The 16,396-nt window shown below is 43.1% G+C and overlaps 1 protein-coding gene across 1 annotated transcript in view; it reads right to left on the bottom strand.

Moving 5' to 3' along the window:
* Positions 1-16,396, bottom strand: part of VIT (vitrin) — a 54,939-nt gene that overhangs the window by 30,723 nt on the left and 7,820 nt on the right. The window contains exons 2-5 of the mRNA XM_009880389.1: positions 8,802-8,871; positions 6,848-6,913; positions 5,670-5,826; positions 3,560-3,693 (exon numbers count right to left, since the gene is read on the bottom strand). Coding sequence (XP_009878691.1) covers positions 3,560-3,693; positions 5,670-5,826; positions 6,848-6,913; positions 8,802-8,832 — 388 coding nt within the window. The 5' untranslated portion in view covers positions 8,833-8,871. The remainder of the gene's footprint in view (positions 1-3,559; positions 3,694-5,669; positions 5,827-6,847; positions 6,914-8,801; positions 8,872-16,396) is intronic.

The raw sequence follows: 16,396 nt of genomic DNA, 5'->3' as shown, positions 1-16,396 counted from the left end.
GAAGCCGATGTTGTGGAAGGCTGCTCTGGCCTCTAGGAGCTGGAAACAACTGCTCTGTACCAGCTTAGATATGGTGGATGTAGGACTTCTAGACCCGCCAGTGACTCTCTCTATATAAGATGCTTTTCTACGTCACGTGTCTGGACCACCTCAGGTGAGACCTACCTGCACCTCCTGCAAAACCTGAGTCGTGATGGTGATGCTAGGTTTGCTTTCCTTTATTCCTTGATGAATTCTTTTAGAAGTTACATATGGCACTGCGAGCATGTCAGTTGTCATCCTGGCTGTTTAATCCAGAGACCAACAGCACTGAACAGAATTAGCTGCTACAGGCTGAGCCACGCCTGGGAACTGGGGGCTATTTTTCCTGTGGTTGCACACAAAGAAGGGTGTATGTGAGAGGAATTGGTCCTCTATGTGCATAGATGTTCATGGAGCTGGAGAGGCATTGTCCTTTGTCCCTTTTCATGTCTCTAGCTCCTTTGTTTTACTCCTCTCTGAAACTTCAGATGTCATTAAAAAAATCCTCGATGAAGAAGTTAGTTTGAGTTACTAATGAGGCAATGACGTAAGGAGCTATTCCATTTCTCATTTACAGTTGTATAAACTCAGAGCAGCTCCACTGAAGTCAACACAGATCTGCCAAAGACCAGAGCTGGCAAGTTAGCATGCAAGAACAAGCTGGAAAGAGCTTCCTCCTTGCCCTCAGGTCTCTCACAGAAGCTGGCCTAAGTGAAGGGCAGCAGGTCTTCACTTCCACTTCTCCCAAAGCTAAAACCAGGTTCAGGAGCCAAGCAGGACTAGGGAGCTCTTCTGCCAATTTGGTAGAAAGATGGAAAAGTTATAGGATTGCGGATGATTTCTAAATGCATTTATCCCCAAGAGAGGCAAAGTTGTCAGGTGTGAGTGGCTGGTACATGGATGCAGCAATAGCGTAATCATCTGATCTTAACTTAGAATCTTTCTGTGCTAATATGATTTTTAATGCAAACCTGCAGTCCACTGCTGTGCAAATAAACTAACTGGTGTGGGGAGGCTGGCTGCTCCCGGACTCAGGGGTTTTTGATCCACAGCAACTTGCATCCCATATGTGATGAAGAGGTAGGCCTGAGGCCTGACCTGAATGTCGCCCTTCTCTCTGAAGCAATGGTAATACGTCTTTTCCACTGCCTGGAAAAAGTTGCATCTGGGTCGGAGTTTGCTTAACATCCTTAAAAATGTTTTTTACATATGGACTGAAAGCCTCAACTTCTGGCCGTTGAAGTACGAACTATGGGGTGGTGGCTGCTCACCCTCTCACGCTTATTTGTGACTCGCAAACACAGAGGTTTAGGACTCTATTTTCTTAACCCACTAGCTGCAAAACTCCCACTAAACTGAATGGAGTCATTCAACTGAGTGCCAAGGCATTTCAGTGCTTGAAAGTGAATACCAGTGCATTTGCATACCTCCTGGTGGGCTGGCTGCTTCAATCCCAGAGGACAGACCTCATCCCCCTCGGCCCCTAAATCATGCCAGCTCATTGCCTGGATCCCCCCAAGGATTCCTCTTCTGTGCTCTTTTGTGTGGGTGCTCATTCACAATTTAAACATCACAAACTCTTGGTGACAATATCCTAACTGGGAATAAACTGCTGGCACCTTTCCAGGGTACAGTATTGCATACAGGTCTGGTCTGCTGAGAGGGAATTTAGCTGGAGAGTAAGGGACTCAGTTCAAATTCTAAAGCTGGCCCGAAATTAATGCCTTAGGTGACTTTGTATTTTTATTGGAGAATGCTCTGTGCAGCTCTGTCTTTTTATGACTCATAACTATAAAAAAAAAAGCCTCAACACATCTCTTCTTGAGAATGAGATCTGTCTGCATTCAGCCTCAGGCAGCTGAGTTGAATAGCACAGCTTTCCTGGGGTTTTAGTCTTCTGAATTTCTCTTTAAAATTTTAAAATTTCCACATTTTCAGTAGGTATAGTGAGTTTTCTTCCTAATTATATACGAAATATGATATGATACATCTTATATGATACATTATGTTAGATTTATGCTTGAGCTAGCTTATGAAATAAGTAGTTTCACTGATATCAGTGACAGCACTCAGCATGCATAAAATTAAGTGCACGATGGACAAATTTCATCAAGCCTAAACATACCTGGAGTTCTCAACATATCCTTTTACATGTGCTTGTAACTTTCTCTTGTATCTTCTTTTGGAGTGTCTCATTAATTAAGAATAAAGATTTGCTACGATAAATCAAAAATTCCTACAGTTTTATGGGATAACAACTGAGCAGTTGCTGAGGTGAAAAAGAAATCTTATTTCCCATTTATGTACCAGAATTACAATGTGCTGTTTGTTGGGGAAAAAACCAGCAACAAGTACAAGTAGCAATTCAGCTTTTCCAGGAAATTCCTACTCATCCAAAATAAATCCTTCTCATAATGTGGTGTACCCACAGCAGAATGCTGTAAAAAGTGCATCCAAATATATTAATGCAAACTCCAGATGACAGTTCATTTTGGTCAGTTTCTGAGGCTGCCTTTGCTGTCCACAAATTTTCACATGAAAAGAACATTTCGTTATTTTCAGTGGCTGTTCAGTTGCTTGAGCTGTTGAATTTTCCAGGAATGATGTAGTTAACTAACATCAACTGGTTTTACCTATCCTAAATCTTCAGAAGTGTGGACCAGCAAGAACTGACCCACTGTACGGACGCAGCAAGAAGTTAGATTTAGAAATCGTACATAAAGCAATGTAAATTAGACCCTACTTTCACATGGGTAGAATGAGTGCAAGAAGGTTTAATACAATCTGAAGCTGGTGTAAAGGGGATCTAATTTACAAAAAAAAATCTGTAAAATCAGTTTTGTCAGCGAATGCAAGTGAGCTGCTGTATGTACTATGGGGAGAAAAAAGAATGAGCATGAAATTAAGATGGATTTCCCTGCACTGAGCGGATATCAAAACTGGCTAACAGAGGTGGGGAGAATTCATAACGTACTTGGGATGCACCAACAGAATTGCTCAATTTAGGGTTTGCATAAATACAGTATGGCTATACATGGCTTGAGATGGGTTGACAGAAGTAAGAAGATGCTTCAGAAGACACGAATCCAGGTGCAGGCCAAGGATGCCTTAAATGGCTAAAGGGCCCTGTAGTTCCCTTAGCAGCACCACTTACCAGGGTGAAGAGCAAGTGCAATGGGAAGACCTACCTGTTAGTACCCAGGCCTGGATTTTACGCTTCAATAGCAGGAATCAAGGTGCCTTCAGAGTCAACCCATACCACCTCTCACCTCCCACAGTGGGCTCAGACCCACGCTGGGCTGAATGAAGGACACCGCTGGCGGGGTGTATGTCTCTTTGTGGGCTGTATAGGAAGCCCAGAATACAAACCATCTCGAGTGCATTAGTCACGCTAAAGCTGGGTGGCGTGAGCCTGCAGTGACCAAACAGGTCTTTAAAATGAGAAGACTGCTTCCCCCTCTGCCCATTGCTGCCCAGCTGGTTGGGCAGTGGGGAGCAGCTGGGGAGGGCAGGTGGCTCTGGCGCTCCACCATGGTACCTGACACGAGGAAGGACTCCCTCCAGCGCGGCAGTGACAGGGACCGGACCCCATTGGAGAAGCTCCCACGGTAACCTGAGTGGCCTGCCACTTTCTGGACGAGGATCTTTCCACCTGCGTTGTCGATTATACCACTGCAAGGGGAAAACATGGTGTCTGAAGGCAGAAATTCCCCCCAAAAACTTGGAAACTGTTCAACTATGCGAGAGGTATGAAGCGTTCACTTTTACCTTTAAACCAGGGGCTGTAGTGGAGCTGTGACACTACTACTAAGTCTGCTGGTAAGAAATATTTGTGCTTCTTCCACATAGAGAAGAGCAGTTTGTTACAAAGTGCTGTCGGGATCTGTTTGCTCTTCCCACTGATCTGCTAGTCCTGTGTTTAAGGTTGACCTAGTTGCACACAAGAACAAGCCTCTGCCTTCGTTAAAATTCCTGCAAGCTTGATTGAACGACTGAAGATACAGGGAGAGGTACTCAGAGGAGTTTTTAAGCCAACCATGTGACAGAAATACAAATTTGAGGCAAACCTCCCACTTGCTTGACTTTTTCTTTTGTAAAAAAAATAATATTTCCTTTAAGTTCCAGTACGTGTTATCTGCAAAAAACTAAGCCTGGTTCTGACCTCATCCTGGAGTAAACGGAACACAATATTGCTGGAAGCTGTAGAAAACCTGGCAGGCTCCGTGTCCGGTGCACGTTAAATGGTGTTTGATGTATGACGTAACACATCTCAAAGATAAACAGAAAACCTTCAGCGTATGCAACCTGCTGTGGCATCATTAGGAAAGCAGGCAAACGAAGAAACGACTGTGACTCTAGAGGGGTGACAGGACTGGCAATAATGACACTGTGCAGGAAAACAAGTAATGGGCAGCAATCAAGGGTGAAGAATATGTTAGAGCTGTAGCTTTCTCTGATGATTGCAAGAAGCTGCTGGTAAAATAACCATAGGGAAAGGAAATTCACCATCTGAGGAAATGCAACATATAAGCTAACAAAGCCAAACCCTGCTGGCAAAGGAGGAAGACTGAACCCCCCACCGCAACAAGGCAGGCAGCCAGCATTTGAACTACGGGAAAAACTGCAGTCACTATCAGTACTTCGTAACTTCCCTTTGGGACAAGCTCTGCGTGCAGGGACAAACAATTTCCATTGTGCACTGGTATTTGAAGGAAGAATTTGTCGTTTGAAAGCCAGTCAGTCTCCTGGCAGCCAGCTCCCCAGCAAGGGGCTGAGCAGACCGAGCTGCAGCCAGGAGGTGGCAGCCCCTGTGCGCACAGGGAGGTCAGCGGCTGCGCTGCGCAGGACAGGGGTAGGGTGCACAATCCCCAAATCCTTAACTATTGAACTTCACTCAAGGTCCCAGCTATTGCACAGAACTGGAAGCACCGCAATAGCTCCAGTAACTCCGAATGAAGTGAAGTTGTCAATCAAACTTTCTAAGTTCTTACTGCGTTTCCAGCTGGATGCACCCTGCCTTTGCATCCTGCCTCCAATCATGGCGTGTTTTGGTTGTGAAATTATCCTCCATTAAAATTTTATGCACATTTTTGCATGGCTAATAAAACTCAGCAAAATTTGTGCTATAAAATTTGTATTATACATTTCCTTGTCCAGTATCATTTTCTGTGGCAGGAAAGCACATTACTCAGCCTTTGATATCAAGGACAGTTAAATTCAAATCTGGGGAACAAAAACCAGTCCCAGAAGTATGAGAGTTACATGTATTCATCGCTGGTGATATGCCTATTTTTTTCTGAAGCTTTATTAGTAGCAGCAGCTCCATCCCTATCTTCCACTCAAATAATTATAGTACAATAGTAATTTGCTATGCATGAATGAGAGATCCGCAAATCTCAAGACACTTCCAAAGTTGAGAAACTTTTTCAAACACAACTGATTTCAATAGGAATACAGGATTGACAGCACTTTGTGAGATTGGATCCATAGCATCACACACGGTCTTTTTCACAAGTTTTCTATTAGAACAGCAGCCTGCAACCAAATCTACAAGGCAGTGGGAACTTTAAAGGGTCTGAAAAGCTGAGAGCTCCCTACACTGGAATGACGGTTTTGTCTGAGTGCCTTGCTCATGTAAGCTCACTCACCTGTGAATCGCAGCATTGCACACACTGGAAAAGGATGCATAAATGTCTGTGCCATAAACACGGTATTTCACATCTTGACATCCAGGAGGGCATTTTGCAATGAATTCTGGATTGATTATCTTCCCCGCCTTGACATCACAATCGATCTGGGGTACATCTGTGAGTGCAAAATCTTGGTAAAGTCAGATTGAATGTTTTCATAGCTGGGTGATCTTGTAATGAAACAATGAGTAACTGAGTGGCAGGGATGCCCTCCTCTTATGCCTTCCTATCAATGGTTTTGGGATACAAGACATGTCTATGTGTTCTGCATCTACAATATAAAACATAATAACCCCTATACTGAGGGATGTGGCTGTAACTAAGGATGGATTAAAGAAGCCTGAGGATATTTCTGACCTTCAGTCTCTGCTTCTCTGAAGGAAATATCCATTATGACACTTCGCTGGCAAGAGAAAGAAAGGTAGTCACCCAGGCTGTGGTTAACATGTGGGAAGGAGGAGATAGAGGAAGAGGGGGCTGTGAGTCAGGACCGGGAAGGACTGTGCAGACACGAGGCAGGATGCTTTCCGAACCTCCCGCTGTGCTCATGTAGTTCTGTGCCATCTCTAACGCCAGGCTGCAGCCACAGCCCATTATCTTGTCCTTAATTTTTAAAACTATTTGCTGTGTAGAATTTACTTTGAACAAGGGGTTTAGATGTGAGTTCACAACCTCCCAGCAGGCTTGTTTGTCAACTAAATGAGCAAAATAATCTGTGGACAGAAATGCTTTTATAGTAGTGTAGCTGAAAGTTATACATCCTAGTGCATAGGACACGCACCGCTTGTCTCATGCTGATCAGCTACATATGCTTTGTGTTACAGAAGGTCCGTGTCACATATTTATGTCTCTCTGTGAAAACCTAAGTGCTTGCTTAGTGCTTAGGTACCCTGTGTGGTACCTAATGATCTATGAAGACACATTTTAGTAGCAAAGTAGTTTCCCCTTTACACGTGTTCAATAGCACACACTTTACTTAGTGATTTCAATAAAAGAATCTGTTAGTTAACTTATGCTCCCATTGACTCTGCAGAAAATTTTGAAGAGTTACCAGAATATAACCTCACTTTGCACTTTTTTTATTCATCAGATATGCCTGTTGTAAAGCAGCCAAGAATACTACTGGGACCACTTACATAGCTTAGCTTTTTTCGTCTTCTTTGTGGCTTCCTTAGCTGCATATGCACATGTAAGAAACACACCTACGACAAAGAAAAGATAATATCAGGAAAAAGGGGGACTATTAACATCAGTGACCACGAGTTCCTGTGCATGAGATTTCTCAAATTTGAATCAAGAGGTTGAAAAAATGAAATGGGAATATTCTCAGCCATAGCTAGGTTTCTACATGTTAGTTAACTTCACAATCAAAATGGCATCTACTCTGGGCCAGTTTTTTGAAGGGGTTTGAAGATCAGTTCAGCTCACACTTTTATCTGTGGAACTCACTATCAAAAGATGCCATTGAGTTCATGTGGTCCAGAAAACCATGAAAGGCCCCAGTACTTCCATGCGCAGTGGAAACTCTTTGTAATTGGTGTGATAGAGATGTCAGTGAAACAACATGCAATGTGCATAAAGCAACTGGGAAGTTCGGGGGAGAAAGATCCTTCATAATAGCCCTGCAGGGAGGTTATCCTGTAATCGTGCATTGTGGTATTTCACTCAGTGGTGGTAGCGGGTACGGAATCGTGGGCAGCATTATAGACCATAGGAGGCTCTAGTGTGGCATGTCCCAGCAAGGGCACTGATTTTCTTCCCTAAGTAGAATTACGATTTGAAAAATGTAATAGTAAGAGACATACATTGTTCTATTAAAACATACACCACAATATATGCACATAGCTTGCCTTGTTACATTTACTTGCTAAGTGCATGACATACAAAAACTCTTCATTCTCTGTTCTTATTTTATAAGCACTATATTATGGGTAATTAGTAACTTAATTGCAAATATCTTGACTTTCCTATTCACCTTTCCTTTCTCTGAGCTTTCAAAGGGAATTGAAACTCTGTGATGTGTTGGCTGATCCTCTCATCATTTGCTAAGTTTATCTTACTAGAATATGCAACAGCGGTCTTATTTCTTTCTTTTATGCTCTTCTCCCCCTAGACTGGTTGCAGAGTTTGCAGACTTAATCATTTCTAGACATTGCTTAAAAGAAAAATAAGTCTCATAGTGTCTGAAGTGATAGTGTATAGATGCAGTATTGGGGCCTGTTGTCACTGGTGCAGTTTTGTAACGAAGGCAAAACTGTAGTTAGGAAAAAAAGGAGCAAACCAGTGGAAAATAAAATGCAAAGTTCCAACTATGTGCAATGTTAGGGCATAATTTAATGTGGAGAAAGTAATTTGGTTGCTTAGTAAAGCCGAAAGAACTACATAGATAGCTATGAATTTGAACTAAGAATGGCTATCCTGCCAGACTTGAGGATCCCAGTTAGAGGGAATATTGCCCAGGAATATCACAATTAAAGTCATACAGCACTGTTAGGGTATGCGGTGGCTGGATATCCATCAAAGGGAGACGTGCAAGTAAAGTACGCTAAGAAATCACGTTTGATCAACCACAGTGTTCATGTAAGATGAATTGCAGACTCTGGATTCTCTACATGTTCCCAAAAATCAAGATCCTGTCTCACTGCCAGGGGAAAGAAAATAAGATACGTTTACAGCCTTTTTCCTTTGGTACCTTCTTGTTCATGGAAAGAGCAAGAACTCAGAGAAAAATTGGGAAGAGATGCTCCCTCGTGAGAAACAGCTGATTTTTCTTTGGAGGGAATCTTTACATTACAGACATTTTTCAGGCCCAGTTGTGCCATCTGATATGCACTGCGTGCAGATGTTCATGTACTTAGAGATCTCTGCTAGTAATTAATATTGTTTCTATGCCAAAGTCAAGAAGTTCGAGTAGTCCATTTCTGAAAAGCTGTGCCAAAGCTTGCTCCACCTGCCACTGAGAGCTTCATCAGCCATGGAGTCCAAAGGGAAGAAAAGAAGCCAGCAGCCACTGGCTTCTGGAGAGTACAAAGCAGGTCAGGAGAGTACTAACCCATAAACTACTAATTGCAGTACATCAACTGTACTTACCAAAGAAGGTTGCAATGACTGTGGCCTTCATGGTGAGTAGAGCAAAATCTGGATGTGTCACTAAGGAACACTGAAAAGGAAAAGAAGAGTACATCAGGCTGCATTTAGAGGCATCACAGATGATGGTGGAGGAAGAGTGACTGTGCACCCTCCTTCAACCTTTCACAGTCCTCACATGCTGCATTCTCTTCTCATGCTTTGTAGAGCAGCTAATGTCCCCAGAGGAGATGGTGTTTGGGCTGCAGCACTCACATGGACTAGTTTTTTACTTCTGTCCAAAATTTGCCTTTTGCTTCATGAACACAAAATTTCATTCCACATACTTGTTTCTGAAGCCAGTGGCAGGAGAGGGCATGATGGGTACAGACAAGGTCTGACAGCTATTCAAGTTCATTCACTACTTATCTAAGACATAATCATAATGCACATCAAACTGCAGCATGTAATCTCATAAAGGTATAGGGAACATAAGTCTGTTCACTCCTGAAGGACATTGTGTAAAGTGTCTTGCAATTGTGCTGTCATTTGTAAGCCAAATTACTGGTTTCTTTCCTTTTCTGAAGAAGTGTGTGTATGTACGTGTGTGTGCATGTGTGAGCACCTCAGATTAAGAGGACTCTGTCAGAACATCTGGACCTTTTTTTCTGGGTCTGCGTATGTGGTTCCTGACCCCTGCCAGCCCTGAAGCTCTTGGCCAAGCTACAAGAACACAAACTTATCAGAGATAACCCATCTCAGCTCCTCCTGAACATCACCTCCTATGCTGCTTTTGCAGTTATTTGGTGATTGTTGAGGGAATCCTGGGTTGGATGCTCATAATTAATCTCAGTTACTAAAATACTACAAGATGCTTGACAAATAGCAGAGTAAAAAGTCTGAGAGGGAGAAAATATTTGTGTGTTTTACAGGAAAAACTCAAGGATCAAAATAAACTTGGTCTTGAAAGAAACTGACTGTATGCTTACAAATGGAAAGATTTGTACCAAAATAAAAATTAGCTTGCTATCAAGGAAAGGAGTGTTAAAGCTGCAACTGATCAGGAAAAGCGAGATACCTGCCTCCTGGAAAAATGGCAGTGGTAGATTTCACATAGCAATTAATGTATTTAGAACCAGGGCATTGGCTGACACAGAAAGAAATTTAGGCTGACAAGGCAGATACTGGAGAGAGAGAGAAAAAAACGCAATCTGTCTTCATATACAGTGTTTCCACATTTTTTATTTCTTTTCTTTTTCAAGCAAGTCACATGCTTCTGGAGTAAGGATGACTAAAATGGTGTGCTAGACTAAACTCAGTTCAGCCAGTTCTAGGCCTATGTAATTTACAACCCCTTTTGCACCATCTGCACCTCTGCTTTTTGCTTCTGTGCTACAGTCAGAGAACTTCAAATGCCAGGACATACTAACAGTATCGCTTCCTAATAGTACTATGTCTTTCCTTAGTGATCTCCCTAACACAGTCCTCCTGCTAGGCTGCTAAAGCTGAAAGCAGAAGAGGTTGCTCAGAAGATACCGAACTGAATCCTGAGGGTGTGGAAAGTGGCTCAACGTGGTGACTGTATCTTTCTGCAGAACGATGGACAGTGCAGTTGGGATGATCCCAGACTGTACAAGCCATAGCAGCAAGAGCAGTTATGTGGTAATATTCTGCTGTCACTGTTAGTTTCCCTGAAAAAACCTGCCCATCTCCTGGAAGAAAAATCCATTTTAGGCATTTACTGCAGTATATTTCCACTGCAAAGCTGCTAAAGGAAATAGTAACAAGCTCTAGAAGAGAGTTCCCGGGAACATAGCTCAGATGCTTTTCTCTTCATTTATATGTCTCGAGCCATCACCATGTCAGAAGTATCAAAAAGTTGCCCCCCCTGCAATAAGTTCTCACTTCAGGGCAATCCCAGAAAAAGAAGAGGCAGAATAAGAGTTGCAAGTAATTTGCAGAACCCCCATGCATCATTAAAGGCTGTACTGGCACTGACTTAGGCTTTGGAAAAGGCATTTTAAAATGAGCATTCCCAAAATCTGCAGCAAATAAATTCAGCAGGAGCGTCTTTATCTAAAGTCAAAGAGAGCTGTGAGAATTTTTCCTGACGGTATTTGGCTCCGTGCTGAGGTATTTTCATCTCCAGTTTAATGAGAGTAGAAAAAGTTTGAGATGGTAAAGGACCCGTGTAAAGCTAGCTCCATGGGTGGGCTGCTGTGTGCTTTGTGGAGAGAGTCCAATGCTTCTTAACTTTTCCTGCCTCACAAAATGCATAACCACCTGTACCACCAGTGCTGCGCAAGACTTTTCCTTGCTTTCTGAAAGCCTTACTCTCCCCAAGCCCTGCTGTTCCCAAGCCAAGGCCAGTGACCGCAGAAGCCACCCCAGTCCTCTTGAGTGGTGCTACCCCAGGCTTGGCTGCAATTGCAATCTCCACCTAGTCTGCTGGTGGTATTGCTTTTCAAAGCAACAGAAAGTGGGCTTTTTTTCCTAAAATATTTTGAATTTCCTGCAGAAAGAGGCCAAGCAGTTCATATGTAAAGCCTGTCGGGGGCAAACGAGTTCAGCAGACCCCTTAGCCTGCAATAACAAATATTTTATCGCTAAGAGAGTTAACAGAAGCATTCAGACAAGGCTGGTAGATTTACTTAACAGATTTGTTGCCATAGCTACACACAAAAGCATCTTATTGTGGAGTCTGTACTTTTGCTGGTGCAGTTTATGCTAGTATCCTGATGGAAATAAATTATAGTAGTAAAGAAACTTATTTTTGCCAGTATATTAATTTCTACACTGGGCACTGGCAGGCCATGAATAATGCATAGACATCCTGTGACACAGCTCTGGTGGCAACACTCTTATGGGGGGTCCTGGCCTTCAGACCTTGGGCTGTCACATGGGGGAAAGCACAGGAGAATTTACCCTGCTGACCATGAAGTGTCAGGCTTAGAGGCTCCAGGCTTTCTGTTGTAGGAAGTCTGTGTGCATTCATTGTATTTTGGGCCTAGGGAGTCACCTGATTTAAGCCGTATGAGATCTATCCTGTGCGCTAGCATGGCATCCACTGCTTCAAACTGGTAAAGGGAGCAACAGCCTGGAATAAACAGTGAGAGTTTTTTGTTTCTCTGGGAACGAAAGGGAAAGCAGGGCTCCAATCCATGCATATGACAGGCTTTTTAGTCCATGTAGATTGACTAGGAGGTTTGGAGATGTTTTATCTGTAGATCAAGAATGATACTTCGCTATTAAACACAAAACTATTGTTCTTTTGTTCCTTTACCAAATAAATAGATTCCAATAAAACAAAACCCAAAGTTTCTACTTCCGATTAGTCTGGAGTATGAGTTTTGCTGAGATTTCTCCTGATCAGATCTCCATTAAGGCAGTATTTGCAGTTCCAGTCAGTACTGGTAACTAGTGACCACTCAGTATAAGTCTTCTAAACTGTATGCTGGATCTTTGTTTATCAGAGTACATTTTCCCATCTGTATCCTTCAGACTGCCATAACAGAAGTTACCCTTATGCCAGGAAAGCAGTTAAGTATATGCATTATATTAACATGTGCTTAAATCCCAGCTGAGTCAAGTACAAATGTATTAAGAGGCACCTCCTTCAGTGTTTCTCAGTGCAGATCCTATTTTACCTTTAAAAATCAAATTTCTATTTGAAATAATGTTGATTACTTTTTCCCTACCACAAATACTTCAAAAAGCTTGCATGTTAGGGTAGAGAGAGAGTTAGCAAACTATTCTTTCTGCATGTAAAGGAAGATTTTTATACAGACCTTTTATTAACATCTTGACTTTTATAAAGATCTGAGAGAGCTGCTACGTGCTACAAACAAACAGATGGTTTAAATCCATATAAATTGTCACCATACGGAAAACTATAGCATTTCTGATGGAAGTGTAGGTTTTAAGTCCTTGATTTTTGGTGTCAGGCACCGCTGTCCATTCCACGTGCAAACCGAAATTCTTTGCTGGTGCCACGTGCTTTGTCTCCGCAGGAGTAAGCAGTTTATTTCCTGTAATCTCCTGTGCTGCAGAAATTAATTTGTGTACTCTCTTTGTACCACAATAGTGTGTGTTATTGTTCCCTTTCTCAAGGGGTTGTAATATCGCAGCAGCACTGACATCATAAAAAAACAGAAGTGGACTTTGTTTGAAAGCTATCTGAGCAAGTAGCGTGGCATTAACAACATGATCTCTAAGCACCGTGGGTTGAATTAAATATGTGCCCTTTATGGGAAAATCAAGTGGGCTTGGTGTAGGTGTGAATAAACTGGTTTGGATAAACAAGAGCTGATCGTCATCTTCTAGACTAAAACATTTTAGATTTCTTTTGTCTCTTTTTAAACAATTATTTAACCCTTTCTTTGTTTCCTGCTCATACTCTGTCCCCATGGCATTCTACCTTGCTCATCAGTACAATAGCCATTCATTTTGGTGCACACTAGGTAATATGGATAACATTTGTCACACCTGATTTATTTTTACCCTTTTCTTGTCAGAGGGAAGGAACAATGTACCCTCAGTGCACTGTGTTGCTCTGAAAGTCTGTACATGAAAAAAAAATGTAAGTGGCTTTTTATTTTAAAAAGGCAAGTAATGAGTTCCACTGAGCCAGAAAAACTATATAACTGTATTTCATTTCAGAGGCTTAGATTGCCCTGTAGGTATCCCAGGCCAGGTCACAAAAGGGAAGATCCAAGGTGCTATTTTGCAAGGGTGAGCTTGTTTGCATGGGATGCTGGACTTTTTCAGTCGTCTGAAATACAATATATGCATCCAGGAATTAAAAAATATCACAGACATCAACACCTTCTGCTGTAAAAAAGGTGAGGGAATGCTCACCTGTTTTCTTTCATATATGAAGGAAATTGCAAGGAGCTTGCTATAACTGAAGAAAGAGAAAGCTAGTATCTCTACCAGCACCATCTGCAAATATAGGACATGATATACTTTATCATATCAAAGAGAAGAAAAGAAATGAATTGCCCACACTGTTTGTGGGAAGTGTCAGTAAGAAACTTAAGGTTTCCTGTACCCTGTGCTTCAACCTTCTTTGACTTTCAGAGGAGCCTCTGTTGTGGTTGCGAACCCCACATCTTGGCCAGACAGCTAGAAGCAGGTGGAACTAGGACTGAGAACCCAAAAATTCTTCCTGGAGGCGGTGCTGAGCTTCAGAGCACCATGCTACGCTCTGCTTTATTACCCAGCGCCTCAGAAAGAGCTGACAAGGAAACTCAGGCTTTTATGGCTGCAGGTCTTTCCCTTGTGGTGGAGGAGTTGTAGGAAGTATCGGATGTCCCACATTAGGCAATTGTGTGTTTAATAAAATGAACAACCAAACCACTGCTAAACGAGTTTCTGAGCCTGAGGACAGCTTGTGCTTTTGCCTTAAAGAGTCTTTGCATCAACATACACAGCTAGCTTTAGGACTACAGTCAGGGCTATTCATTTTGAATAATTTCCTTTACCACCCAAGCAGTAGCTACAGACTGTTTGCCAGTTGCTTTCTGCAGCCGCACCAATCCCACATCTGGTCAGTGGTGGTCTTCCATCCCCACAGCAGTGACCCCTTTGACAACCAGGGGATGACTGCTGCAGTTTTCCTTGCCTTTTAGGCCTTTTGCTTCAGAGATGGGTGCTGAGGGCTTGGACACTGCTCCCTTCCTTGAACATTTGCTGGTTTACACCACACTGTTCTACAGAGGTAGCTGTCGGCCCTGTTTCTCAGAGTTCAGCTGACTGGCTCTCTGGTGTCCACATGCGGTGACGGGTTGGGCTGTTCAGCCAACTGGGTGTTCTGTGAGCTGCCTAAAATGGGTGCAGGCCTATTGCCCCGAACAAACACAACATGAAAAGTTTTCCTGTGTGGCCTGAAGGACCCTGGGTATCCCTGCCCAGCAGTGTTAGCTCAGAGGTGGTCAGAGGTTATAGCCTCTGCTTGGAGAAGCCCCAGGAGTTCAAAATGACCCTGGAGAGAGCAGAGTCCTCACCTCTTGCAGGCCCTCTACAAAGTGATTGAACATTTTTTTTTACTGTGAAGGTGGTGAAGGTGGTGAGACACTGGAACTGGTTGCCCAGGGAAGTCGTGGATCCCCCATCCCTGGAGGTGTTCAAGGCCAGGCTGGATGGGGCTTCGAGCAACCTGGTCTAGTGGGAGGTGTCCCTGGCCATGGCAGGGGGGTTGGAACTAGAGGATATTTAAGGTCCCTTCCAACCCAAACCATTCTATGATTCTATGATTTTTTGAGAATGAGAGTGCAGAGGATGCCTGGGCATGTTCTCCGCTCTGTACTGAAACTAGACCACTGTGCGTCTGGGATCCCAAGGTGCTGTGAAAATGCCCACGGAGCCTTGCTGCATCCCTGTCATTTGGACATTCAGATGGGGAAGAGGACTTAGGGTCCTAGGACCTTCCTTCTCCCTGGACTTACTCTCCTTTTTATGCGGTAGTGAGCTACTGTGAAATGCATGCTCCTTCCAGGGGCAAAGTCAGGGACTCTGGCCCTGATCTGCTCCCAGGCAAGCAGCAAGTCAGGCCCCTTACCACTTGCTTTCTTTCTGACCCCATGTTTGGCATTTTTTTTGTCCTCCTTCATCATGGAGAATGGTGGGTATCACAATCAGTTGTGCCCTGGAGCCTGATGATGGGGGACCTCTTTGGTGATGAAGGGAACATGGGTTCAAACTCTCTGAGGGCATGGAAAGCCCTGATACAGTTATCCCTGATCAATGGTTCTCACTACTTGCTTCTAATTACAAAAGCTTTGATTATTGTGGCTGCCACACCATGTTTTAAATGGTGCCTGCTCCGCTCCATGGAGTCCCTGGCTCAGAAGAGGGCTAGGGGGACTACCGGTAGCCAGTACCTCTCGTGGGGTAACCTGTCAAGTCACTTTCAAGTCACTGAAGTGAAGTATGGGTGGATTCAGAGGTCTAAATTCTACTTAAGTTGCATTTTGGGTGCAGGAGTCCTTTTTTTCAGGGCTGCTTTAAGAAACATTTATCTGCAGATTTGCAAGAAGAATTTAGTCCAAAATAGCTCCATTCAGGTAGCTATAATGAAAAGATGCTATACCCAGCAATTTAGAGCCAAATAAAAACACCCAAGCAGCCCTGCACTGCTCATTTTGTGTTCATGCAATGCCCTGAAATTAAACCAACATGAGGTTGAAGTAAGACTGACGAATGACTTCTCTACTTTCCACAGAGCTCTTTCAGAAGGTAATAACTACAGTGTGATTTAACATGCCAGACCTTTCTCAGAACCTAAATAAAACTGCAATGATTATACTTTTTCATCTGTCTCAGCAAGATAACCATCAATTATGCTGGTCTGACCTGCCCCTTCCAGCAAAGGAAGAGATACATTTAGAATATGTCACCCACTCACAGAGAAAATATAATTTGGACTATCCAGATGACAATTTCTATAAGGGTCATTACACTGTACTTTCCTGGTTTCTGTTAGCATATTATGCATTAATTTTTTTTTTGTTTTGTTTTGACATGCAGCTTTTATGGCTCATTGGGAATTGCTGTTAGCTCAAACCTGTGAATCCCTGTCCAGACAACTCCCTCCCTCCGTCCTCCTCCCCACCATGCTC

Source organism: Charadrius vociferus, unplaced genomic scaffold (genome assembly GCF_000708025.1).
Source record: "Charadrius vociferus isolate BGI_N301 unplaced genomic scaffold, ASM70802v2 scaffold62, whole genome shotgun sequence".
NCBI lineage: Eukaryota > Metazoa > Chordata > Aves > Charadriiformes > Charadriidae > Charadrius > Charadrius vociferus.
Note: the sequence above shows the minus strand (reverse complement) of the source record. Positions and strands in the feature narration are given on the sequence as shown.